General features: G+C 32.3%; 1 protein-coding gene across 1 annotated transcript; it reads left to right on the top strand.

Moving 5' to 3' along the window:
* Positions 1-1,090: 1,090 nt before the first annotated feature.
* TRIADDRAFT_56980 (uncharacterized protein) lies at positions 1,091-8,074 on the top strand (the record flags this gene model as incomplete). Its single annotated transcript, XM_002113092.1, has 4 exons — positions 1,091-5,960; positions 6,039-6,104; positions 7,791-7,865; positions 7,962-8,074. 4 exons carry the CDS (start codon positions 1,091-1,093, stop codon positions 8,072-8,074), a joined length of 5,124 nt encoding a protein of 1,707 aa, XP_002113128.1.
* Positions 8,075-13,192: the final 5,118 nt, after the last annotated feature.

Genomic DNA, 13,192 nt, shown 5'->3' with positions numbered 1-13,192 from the left:
TATAATTAAAATGGTAAACTGTCATTAATAACCTGCGCTCAGTAACCTTGTAAGTTTGCATGCTTTTTACTTATTTATAGTTTACTTTCGAGGCAAGACTCTATTTCGTTGTTCTCGCTCTTATAATATAATAGGCGAATTTTCCACTATAATAATTACCGTACGATAAAGGCGATAAAATATTTCTCCAATAACATTAATTATTCTTAGTAATTCTTCAATGATATGATAAATGCATTATCTCTACGAATATCGCTCTAATAATGTTATTATTCTTTATTCTCTTATTATAATTATTATGTACGGTGAATGTTGTATGCTAACAACTACTAATTAGTTTAGAATTACACAATTTAGAGAATAGATAATCATTTTATCGTCATGCTTTATTGCTACTTTTATAGTTCCTAATATCGCTGTTGTCTACATCATATTGCGGTAAATTACATCATGTTAATATACAGTATGGTATTGTAGTATATTTAGATTGTACTGTAACTCTAACATACAGTATTCCTAAATATAGGTAGTTAATATTGTTCTTAAATATAGAAATGTTTACAATCTTTTTTGCAGTATAGTCAAATAGTCAAATATAGATTATTGTGTTTAGTACTTACAGTTTTCGCTATTACATGAACTATTTATGTATATATATTGTATGGTATCCAATTTACAGTCTTGTTCTCTGCATGTGTTCTAGCCCTAAAGCTATAAATACTAACGATTTGTACCTCAGAAATCATTAATTGCAGTAGTTACAATGTTAATGTTTTCTCATATTATTTTACGATAACTTATACGCTGCTCTACCGTAACTACCACATTGTACACAATCGTAGTCTAAAATTCAGTATCTTTTTTCTACTAAAACACTTGTGTATTTCTCTGTATGGCAACTAAACCCTCTATCGCTGACTCATCCAACCCTCCATCAAAGGTATACAGACAATGTATATTAACTTTAAACAATACGATCGTACAAGTATCGATCATACGTAGAGCTATTTAAAGTTGTAATCTCTAACGAATATCGTATTAGTGTCTATTTTCTCAAACACATGCTTTCACTTTTGTTGTATATTGAAACATGGCAAAGGAGTCTACTGAATTGATTATTCCCAACGAAATTCAATCTACCTACGAACAAGGTGTAAAATTTCAGCAAAGTGAAAATGATGCACAAGCGCTATTCTATTACAAGAAAGCTCTTACTACAATCCAATCGATGTCTAAAACTAGTAACAATAAATATCATCAACTTGAACACGATATTTATATCGATATGACTGATTGTTACATAAATCAATACGAATTAGTAGAAGCGGCTAAATGTAATGACAACGCAGAGAAAGTTGCCAAGATACTACAAGATAAAGTCAAAGCTTCAAACTGTTTAGATAGGCGGGGATCTATTAAACGATTGCAAGGTGATTTGAGTGGAGCCTTAAATGATTTTTACAAATCACTCAAAATGAAGTTAAAATGGTTAAGAAGCGAAGAAATCTGTATCAGTGACTTATATCATAAAATTGGAAACGTTTATGATGATCAAGGCAAGTATGATGACGCTCTATCGGTGTTTAACAAATCACTCAAGACTCAACTAACACGACTTGATGAAAATCATCCAAGTATTGCTATAACATATAGCAATATTGGACAAGTCTACAAGCATCTAGACAAGTATGATGAAGCTCTGTCAATGTTTAACAAATCACTCAAGATTACACTAACAAAACTTAGCAATAATCATCCAAGTATCGCTAATACGTATAATAAAATTGGACAAGTCTATAATCGTCAAGGCAAGTATGATGACGCTCTATCAATATATAACAAGTCACTTAAGATTACACTAACACGACTTAGTGGCAATCATCTAATTATTGCTAATACATATCGCGATATTGGACAAGTCTATAATAATCAAGGCAAGTATGATGACGCTCTATCAGTTTATAACAAATCGCTTAAGATTACACTAACAAAACTTGGTGATAATCATCCAAGTATTGCTAACACATATGACAACATTGGGCAAGTCTATAATAATCAAGACAAGTATGATGACGCTCTATCAGTATATTACAAATCTCTCAAGATTAAACTAACACGACTTGGCGACAATCATCCAAGTATCGCTATAACATATAACAACATCGGAAAAGTCTATAGTGATCAAGGCAAGTATGATGAAGCTCTGTCAATGTTGAACAAATCTCTTAAGATTAAGCTAACACAACTTGGCGGCAATCATCCAAATATCACTAATACATATAACAACATTGCAAGAGCTTATAACCGTCAAGGCAAGCATGATGACGCTCTATCAACATATAACAAATCACTCAAGATTCAACTAACACAACTTGGCGACAATCATCCAAGTACTGCTGTAAAATATACAGACATTGGAGAGGTCTATAATAATCAAGGCAAGCACGATGACGGTCTATCAATATCTAAAGAATCACTTAAGATTGAACTAGTACAACTAGGTGAAAATCGTCTAAGTACTGCTAATACATATAACAATATTGAGCAAGTCTATAATCATCAAGGCAATCATAATAACGCTCTATCAATGTTGAACACATCACTTAAGATTCAACTAACGAAACTTGATGGCAATCATCCAAGTATTGCCAACACTACTAACAACATTACACTAGCCTATAATCGTCAAGGCAAGTTTGATGATGTTCTATCAGTATGTAACAAATCACTCAACATTACACTAAAACAACTATATGATTACCATCCAAGAATTACTAACGCATATAGACATGTTGGACAGCTTTATGATGATCAAGGCAAGTACGATGACGCTCTATCGGTGTATAATAAATCGCTTCAGATTGACTTAATAAAACTTGGCGATAATCATCCAAGTATTTCTAACATATATGACAAAATTGGGCAAGTTTATTGTCATCAAGGCAAGTATGATGACGCTCTATCCATGTTTAATAAATCACTCAAGACTCAACTAACACAACTTGATGAAAATCATCCAAGTATCGCTATAACATATAGCAATATTGGACAAGTCTATAATGATCAAGGCAAGTATAATAAAGCTCTATCAATGTTAAACAAATCACTCAAGATTACAATAACAAAACTTAGCAATAATCATCCAAGTATCGCTAATACATATAACAACATTGGACAAGTCTATAATAATCAAGGCAAGTATGATGACGCTCTATCAATACATAACAAATCACTTAAGATTACACTAACACGACTTAGTGGCAATCATCCAAATATTGCTAATACATATCGCGATATTGGACAAGTCTATAATAATCAAGGCAAGTATGATGACGCTCTATCAGTCTATAACAAATCGCTTAAGATTACACTAACAAAACTTGGTGATAATCATCCAAGTATTGCTAACACATATGACAATATTGGGCAAGTCTATAATAATCAAGACAAGTATGATGACGCTCTATCTGTATATTACAAATCACTCAAGATTAAACTAACACGACTTGGCGACAATCATCCAAGTATCGCTATAACATATAACAACATCGGAAAAGTCTATAGTGATCAAGGCAAGTATGATGAAGCTCTACCAATGTTGAACAAATCACTTAAGATTAGACTAGTACAGCTTGGCGACAATCATCCAAGTATTACTGATACATATAACAACATTGCAAGAGTTTATAAAAGTCAAGGCAAATATGATAACGCTCTATCAGTACATAACAAATCACTCAAGATTCAACTAACACAGCTTGGCGACAATCATCCAAGCACTGCAATAACATACAATGGTATTGGAAATGTCTATGTTAGCCTAAGCAAGCAGGATGATGCTTTATCAGTGTATAAAAAATCACTTAAGATTGAACTAGCACAACTTGGTGAAAATCATCCACATATTGCTGATGCATATAACAATATTGGGCAAATAAATATTTTTCAAGGCAATTATGATAACGCTCTATTAATGCTGAACAAATCACTCAAGATTCATCTAACACGATATGGCGACAATCATCTAGGTATAACTAATACATATCAGAACATTGCAAGGGCCTATACTCGTCAAGGCAAGTATGACGACGCTCTGTCAATATGTAACAAATCACTCAAAATTGTACTAACAAAATTTGGTGATAATTGTAATCATCCAAGAATTGCTCTTATATATAGACATATTGGGAAAGTCCATACTGATCAAGGCAAGTATGATGACGCTATATCAATGTTTAGCAAATCTATTAAGATTGACTTAGCAAAACTTGGTGATAATCATCCAACCATTGCTAAGACGTATAGAGAACTTGGGAATGTCTATGTTAAACAAGGCAAGTATGATGACGCTCTGTCAGCACTTTACAAATCACTCAAGATTAAACTATCACAAGTTGGTAAAACTTATCTAGTTAATTCTTTAACATATGAAAAAATTGGACAAGTCTATCATTGTCAAGGCAAATACGATGAAGCTCTATCAATGTTAAACAAATCACTTAAGGTTAATCTAACACGGCTTGCAAACAATCATCCAAATATTGTTAATTTACATAACAATATTGCAAGAGTCTATAATCATCAAGCCAAATATGATGACGCTCTATCAATATTTAACAAATCGCTGAAGTTTACACTAACACGACTTGGCGATAATCATCCAAAAATTGCTGCTATATACAGAGACATTGGACAAGTCTATAATGATCAAGGCAAGTATGATGACGCTCTATCAGTGTTTAACAAATCGCTTAAGATCGTCTTAACAAAAGTTAATGATAATCATCCAAGTGTTGCTAGTACATATGACAATATTGGGCATGTCTATAACAAACGAGGCAAGTATGATGACGCTCTATCGGTGTTTAACAAATCACTCAAGATTAAACTATCACGACTTGGCGACAATCATCCAAGAATTGCTATATCATATAGCAATATTGGACAAGTCTATAGTGATCAAGGAAAGTTTGATGAAGCTCTATCAATGTTTAACAAATCACTCAAGATTACAATAAAACAACTTGGCGACAATCATCCAAGTATTGCTAATACATATAACAAAATTGGACAAGTCTATAATCATCAAGGTAAGTATGATGACGCTCTATCAATACATAATAAGTCACTTAAGATTACACTAACACGACTTGGCGACAACCATCCAAATATTGCTAATACATATTGCGATATTGGACAAGTCTATAATAATCAAGGCAAGTATGATGACGCTCTATCAGTCTATAACAAATCGCTTAAGATTACACTAACAAAACTTGGTGATAATCATCCAAGTATTGCTAACACATATGACAATATTGGGCAAGTCTATAATAATCAAGACAAGTACGATGACGCTCTATCAGTTTATTACAAATCGCTCAAGATTAAACTAACACGACTTGGTGACAATCATCCAAGTATCGCTATTACATATAACAACATCGGAAAAGTCTATAGTGATCAAGGCAAGTTTGATGAAGCTCTGTCAATGTTGAACAAATCACTTAAGATTAGACTAGTACAGCTTGGCGACAATCATCCAAGTATTTCTATTACATATAGCGATATCGGAAAAGTCTATAATCGTCAAGGCAAGTATGATGACGCTCTATCAATGTTCAAAAAGTCATTGCAAGTTTCTTTAGTAACACTAGGAGAGAATCATCCTCAAACTGCCAGATTCTATCGAAACCAAGCTGCAGTCTATTGTAAACAGTCTAATTATCGTCAAGCAATCTCATTCTATCGAAAGTCTATTAATTCTCTACGTAATCTGTACGGAGAGAGTCATCTTCTAATTATCGAGGATAAAAAACAAATTAATCAATGTTACGATCTATTGCAAGGAAATGAGAAGGAAGTTGCTCCGTTACAAATAGACAATGTCGTTCAGCAGCTTTTAGCTCAATATACAGATAATCAAACAGTCATCCACGACCGTTGCCTATCATCACCAGGTGATTTGTGTAGTCTAGCATTGCTCTAGCAGTCTTCCATCTATATAACATATCCTCACTCCTTGTTTTGACTAATAGCAGAAGAAAATCGACATTCAAATCAATTTGGAAAACCAAAAGATAATAACAGACAACAATGCCGTAGTAAGTCTATATACAGCATCGAACTAATTTACTAATTGGATGATATTACATGCTGACATATTGGCTCAATATCGTAAATTCATCCAACTTAAATGAGTGATTATTCCTTTTCAACAATTAATTTCAAAATAATATCACAAGGTAAAGTACGGTATGTGGGAGTAGACTAGTCAATAAAGCCTATACTATATAGCTTAATTTCACGGGCAAGTTGGTAATAAAACTAGAAGGTGATAGTTTTTTAATACTGTTTTTAATTTAGAGAAAAACTGTTGGAATAACTTTGTCAAAATCGGCATCATCTTCAATCAATTTTACTCATGCTAGAGTTGAAATATACATTTAACACAACTTAATCAATCAACAATCAGCCTTGAGTCATCATATTAAACACTTTTCTCAAATAGAACATCATTAACTTCTACAATCTGAATCATTCTACATAAGATATCGCTACTCTTGTATTAATATCCAGCCCCTTTTGTTGTTCAGCATCTATACAGTTGCAGTGTTTCTAGTCATATAAACCTTGTAACATAATTAGTCAACTTGCTACTATCAGTTATCAGCAATTTCTAATATAGTAGTTATCAATCGTCTAATATTAACTTGACAATAATATCTATTGTTAGTAACCTAACTGTATCAAATATAGCTATCCTTATAATCAAATAAGAGGCGTATCACTGCTGGACCTTTCGCTTTTTCTTCATTAATTATTAGATATAGTCATTGCTAACTAACCGCAAGATTGCAATAACTTATTTTATCAATAGCAAGAAATCGAATACACATGAGTTGCTGGAGCATTATCGTCAATATTCAATCATTCACAGGTTATTAAATAAAAGGGAAATTACATGTTAAAAAGTCTACCGTTTAGTCAGTTTAATAAACAACTTTTATTCAAATAATACAAATGCTGAAGTAGAATAATATCGTATAACTTATAATCGCACAGAATCAAATAATGTTCTTGCATCTGCAACAATAGCAATAATTCGTACTTTAAAATGCCATCAATCAAGAAAACAATGACATATGTATCAACAAGGGAAATATATTTTCTATCCTTTTCTATTCTAGATTTGTTCGCCATCATTATTAGATGGGTGATATCAGTACTACAAATCGTCGTCATCGTACATCATCATTGATAAAGAAAATAAATTTATAAATACAAAATCTTACCTGCTGTTTGCTTAACAACGCCTATTATTTTAGACAAAATAAGCAATGAAGTAGCACTGTATCATTAAAACTTTCCTAACCTCAAACAAAATGCCATCATTTTAAATTAAAATCCTCATTTTGAATAGAAATCTTATTATTTCTTTAGTTAAAAAACATCGATCATTCATACTAACATAAGATTTAAAAATTATGAGCTAGTCGAATCGAATAATCTTAAAAAGAAAATATGTAGTTATTTATAATGTATATGCAAAACGAAATATCTGAATTAATGTTATTTTAATAAATGAATATGTGTTAGTGATGTTATGGTAAACCCCGAGAATTAGTTACTCCCGGGATTAACTATAACAATGATACAGTAACGATATAACAGCTCCATCATTATTTCTGATTACCTTTCAAAGTGCCTGAATCGATAAACGTGAATGGATTATGTTCTGAGATAATGTGTAGAAATAAATAACCCAGCATTGCAATTATATTTTACAGTAAAATTTAGCCAACATGACGATGAAAACGTAGATAAATCGATTAACAAGAATATCAGTGAAGAAAATTACAAAGGTTGGTAATAAGTAAAAGATTTGATTACGTAATTATAAATAAAAGAATTGTTGTGGCTGACAACATGACATACGTTATCCATAAATATTTTGCTAGATTTATCTGATATCATTCGTTTTGGCAAACGTAAAGAATCGATTCAATCACAATCGATGCGCGATTACACGTCTCGTAAAAAGAAAATAATAGCAAGTGCAGATGATGAGTGAGAAGATAGGCAGTATAAAGGTTTTACTTATATGTATTCAGTTTTTGTTAACTAAATATGAGGACCCAACATGTAATATTTGCCGTAGATGTTACTGAATCGTTGTCACGGTACGAACTACCGTGAAGAAATAGCTATCTAAATTTGTTTAATATAATATAGTGATAATATATTACATCTAGTTCCTTACAATAGGAATTACTCTAATTATAAATGTGTTACAGTAAATTTAATGCTGTGCTGTAATGTGCACTGAAATGATTCTGTGAATGGACATATTTTAGTCCGACTGTGAAAAATTAATTAGTAGATGTTCTCACTTTATAAGATGACTCATGATTGTTAGCTGCTGTAAAAGGGTATACAAGCCCGTCAGATAGTTGAATAAAGTAATTCTCAATTGTCTAGTTGAGTTTAACGTAGAATCGAAGGCGTCTAAATTCTTGTGAGGTAGCTAAGGGATACTGAATCCCGGAGACTATAGTAATTTAGAGATTTGTTTTACGTTATCCTTGTCACGAAGCTGGTTTGTGACAATCGTGTACAGAAATATAAATATCGTAATCGCTATACAAATATCTTATTGTAGACGAAAACAAATACCTAAATTCATCTACAGTGATAATAAGTGAATTTCGTAAAACATCAGTGGAGAGATACGCGAATCAATAATTTCTAGTTCTCTATTCTCTCTAAGCATTTACTTGCATCTAATTCTCTATTTTGTCGATCTATCCGCTAACTATAAAAGTATATGATCATTGCAAATAATCTTTAGAAAGTACGGGTATTTCAATGTTGTTATAGCTTACGATATTAGTTACGAGTTAGCCAACTAAACTGTATGGGTTATATTTGATTATACTTATGCAGCGAGGCCACTTTCGTATATGCAATGCAGATGCACTTCAATTTTATTCTATTTTGTATTTTACATTCGATTAATATGGCGAAGTCTTTACATTGACAAGTTATCATTTTAAGTCGGTGTCCGGAAAAGAACTTTGCTATAAAATACTTAACTTATTTTCGTCAGGTAGCTGATCGTTATCTATGACTTTATACATGCTTTTAGCAGATGACTGTATAGTCTTATAATATTATCTATAAACCGATAATTAATGCTTAAGGCAGCTTTACGACAAACAGAAGATAACGATGATATTATTTCAGCCATTAACTCTACTAAACTGCGAAAAATATTGTTTCGTTACGACATACTCGTCACTATAATAATAGTCAAATAATAAGTATTTATAGATTAAGAAATTGAATACAAATTATTAATACTATTAGAACGGAACTGCATTTTGTACATGTAGCTGATAGAACGCGTTATTTAACAATTACTTGAAATCAATTTAGCTCCATTTATTTGCACATGAGGAAACAAACGTACTGTAAGTAACTTCAATTTTTCTTGTAGTTTTTGTACTCTGTCTTAAGACGACTATATTGACGAAGTTTATTTAGGTATTTACTAAAGAAGAAATTGTCATTGCTTTAGACGTTCATTCTCTATGCTTAAATCAAGATAAAATCAAGACTTTCATTTTTATTAAATGTTTGTAACAGATTTTTATTTAACGTTGTACCATGAATAATATTTGCTATTGCCTTTGTAGTTATCTTTATAGATGTGTTACAACTTCCAAATTTTGTAACAAGTACTAGATCTGCACTCAGCAAGCAAGCCTTTTTAATTCTTCGAGAGGCATTGCCTCTAATTCTTTCTCTCTAGAAAACATATCATCATCCTGAACTGCTAAAATGGGTGTAGCCATGGCCATAGTGGAAAATGATGGATTAATATAATTGAGTTTCTTCACTTAATTAAATAAATGGATAAACGATGATCCAAGGATAACGACGGGATAAAACGATGATCCAATGATAACGATGGGATAAAACGATGATCCAAAGATAACGATGGGATAAAACGATGATCCAATGATAACGATGGGATAAAACGATGATCCCACCGCTGCCACCAATTGTTACAACTTCCAAATTTTGTAACAAGTACTAGATCTGCACTCAGCAAGGAGACCCAGTAATTAAGTTGAAGAACTAACTTTATTGTTAAAATGAAGAGTTTATATACTTTCTTTATTGTGACCTTTGATCTACTGACGTAGATCACAAGATCATCACTAACAGAAAGGTTTCCCTAGTTTAGTCATTACAAATAGACTATCATGCCAAGTATGGCAACATGAGAATACATATCTAGATAACCTTAATATAGTACCATAACTACATCTATATACGCCTGACGTGATAACATCGTGATATTTAACCATATATAGAAAGGAGGTAACATACTAATTATGTAACTATTACAGAACGTGACAAGATGCTAAACTATAGACTTAAGCAAGATAAAATCCAGGTTTCCAACTAATTGTAATCTATTCTTTCAAGCTCTAATTTGCATAGAAAATCTATAAGATTACTAACGGAGTTTCATCAAGCGTTTTACTCCAATAATTGTTATTGTATTATAGTACTAGTATCGATACCTGCTGCGTTAAACTTTGGTCAATTTTGAAGTAGGGCAATACCCAAAATTAATATTCTGTTCTTGCTAATTCGTTGCATTTTTACAATAGCATCTTATACAGTGAAGGGGGATAAATTGAACAACATAAAATTCCTGTATACAAGTAGCTGTATCAAAATAATACTAAAGATATTCGCTGTTTGTCTATTATAATCGTAAATCAATCATAAGCTTCAACTTGATAGACAAAAAGGGCGTTCTAAGCCAGCATAATTTTTTACAGATTAGGACCGATTCATCAATTTCGCATTGACTACTGTGTACGTTGATATGTTACTCCATATTACTCCATACTACTCCATATTACTCTAGACTAACGCGAGTAGAAGGCCTTTCGCTTTCTTTCGTTGTTTCCAGTAGATCGACCACGGTAACGTTGAACCACGAGCAGGATATTTCCCTTCCGCTTGGAAAACACTAGCGACGTCTTCTGGCTTATAAACAAGTACATTCGATAGAGGTCCAATTTTATCACGAAAGACTGGACCATATTTTTGAAAATTTTAGAGAAATATAAGTGAGTATTCCTTTGATAATATCCTTTATTTTTGAGTGTCGTAAGTAAAGATTCAATTAACGGTAAACTATCGGGTTTAGATATCTCTTGGAAAGATTTAGCCTTATGATAGTCATTATTGTTGTCCTTTGGCGGTTCATGCGTGATTTCGGTTGTTGACTGAAATACAACTTTATTGAGCAAAAGAGGCCGAGAACTATTTAACGGTACCAGTGAAATTTTGGCCAGTCATGTTAACATTTCCATGATGAAAGAATCAATTGAAACAACGATGATACACTGTTACTCTTATAATCAGCCGTACAAAGTTCTACAGTAGAACAATTTTGCTGTTTCGTTTTCTTTCACTGATTCAGATAGTTTTAAACCCGTGTTGTACGTCTTGGCGATGAAAAATAGAAGTAGTGCAATCCTTACCGGCACCGTATTCTAATATACAAGCATGCCGTCCTGTACAAATGAATAGTTAGTTAACTGCGAAACTATACAGTAACTTGTACTAAATATTATTAATTTACTCCATTCTACTGTAATCGCATACAGCACAATGACGAATAGACCAGTCGATAAGAATTTTTACAGTTCATATTCTAAAGTCTGTACCGGGTAATGTATTAGTGTGCGATGAAATTGAATTCGTCGCCATTTCAGAGCATTGCGTAAACGTCTTAATAGGATACTTTACTAGAAACTCCAACTGGCGTTGAATGCGGTAGTTCGGTACCGTAGAGCAGCATGTAAACTATGTTGTAATAAAACGACAATTATGAATACACCAACTATCAACTACCAAATCCTAGACAAGAACCAACAGTATTTATAATTTAAAAACGCTACATATACAGAGAGTAAGATTATAGAATTTCAACTGCAAAATAGTCTGGATCAATAAAAATATTGTAAATAAATCTTGTCTATAAGTTTAACGATTAAAGCTAGCTTTCTGGCTCTTTGGATTGAACTATTCAAATCTTATGAATAAGATACATTACAGCTTACTTACTAACGAACAGAAGCAAAAGAAGTATTTACAAAATCCTGAGATTCTCAAATTTGTACGTGACTGCCTTAAGGCTGATTCCGTTCTTAGGAATGAATGGCGTACCGGTATATATCTGGGTATATGGAGGGAGCACGAGATAAACGGATTAGACTCAGTATAAAGTTAAATTCCATAGCATACTTATTATGTTTACTGTGCCAAAAATAACTAGAAAGAATATATCTTACTATACTATAGTATTTTGTATTGTTAGTAATTAAAAAAGTCAGCAAGTTTTCTAGCGAATTCATTGCTTTATCCGCCCAATTTAAGGGCTAGTTCTACGTATTTCTTCATCGCGTAATACTTGCATAATATTCTAATTGATTGGTTGATATGCGGACATATTGTTGTAAAGGGCGTATACAGTTTATAAAGTACGTGAATGATATTGTGATAGGTTCAGGCTTCAACTTTGCAACTTAACAGTTTATTTTACTTCCTTTCATAAACGTCGTAATCATCAGCATTTCGATACCAGACAGTCTATAATCGCTGATCGATACTATCTAATAAATATTGTAAACAACCTTAAGTTAACTTGCCGTGCTATGAAAAGATATATGACGCTTTTATTTTTATCATCAAGTCTTAAAGTAGTTTCCCTATGTAATGAAATGAAAAGTGTAGAGATCAAGCTACGAAACTTTAACAAACTTTGATTCTACTTTCGTTGCACTCCGGTCGACTTAACGCTAATACTTTGACACCAAATTAAATTTGGGGAAATAACCGAACAACAATTTATTTCAAAACAAAAATGAAGAGAAGTATAAACCGAACAACCTTACAAATACTTAGCTTTAAGTATTATTAAAATAAATGACAGACTTAAAAACTGTCAACGACCAAACAACCTTTCAAAAAGAAGAACGTTTTAACTTACGACAATTCGACCCCGAAGGCCTTTTAAATTCAACAAGTTCTTCAAATAAAATCTTCTCCTACTCTCCCTCTAAATTTTCTAATTGCACTATCATTTATAGGCTTCGTAGAG

Source organism: Trichoplax adhaerens, genomic scaffold (assembly GCF_000150275.1).
Source record: "Trichoplax adhaerens TRIADscaffold_5 genomic scaffold, whole genome shotgun sequence".
Taxonomy (NCBI): Eukaryota; Metazoa; Placozoa; class Uniplacotomia; order Trichoplacea; family Trichoplacidae; genus Trichoplax; species Trichoplax adhaerens.
Note: the sequence above shows the minus strand (reverse complement) of the source record. Positions and strands in the feature narration are given on the sequence as shown.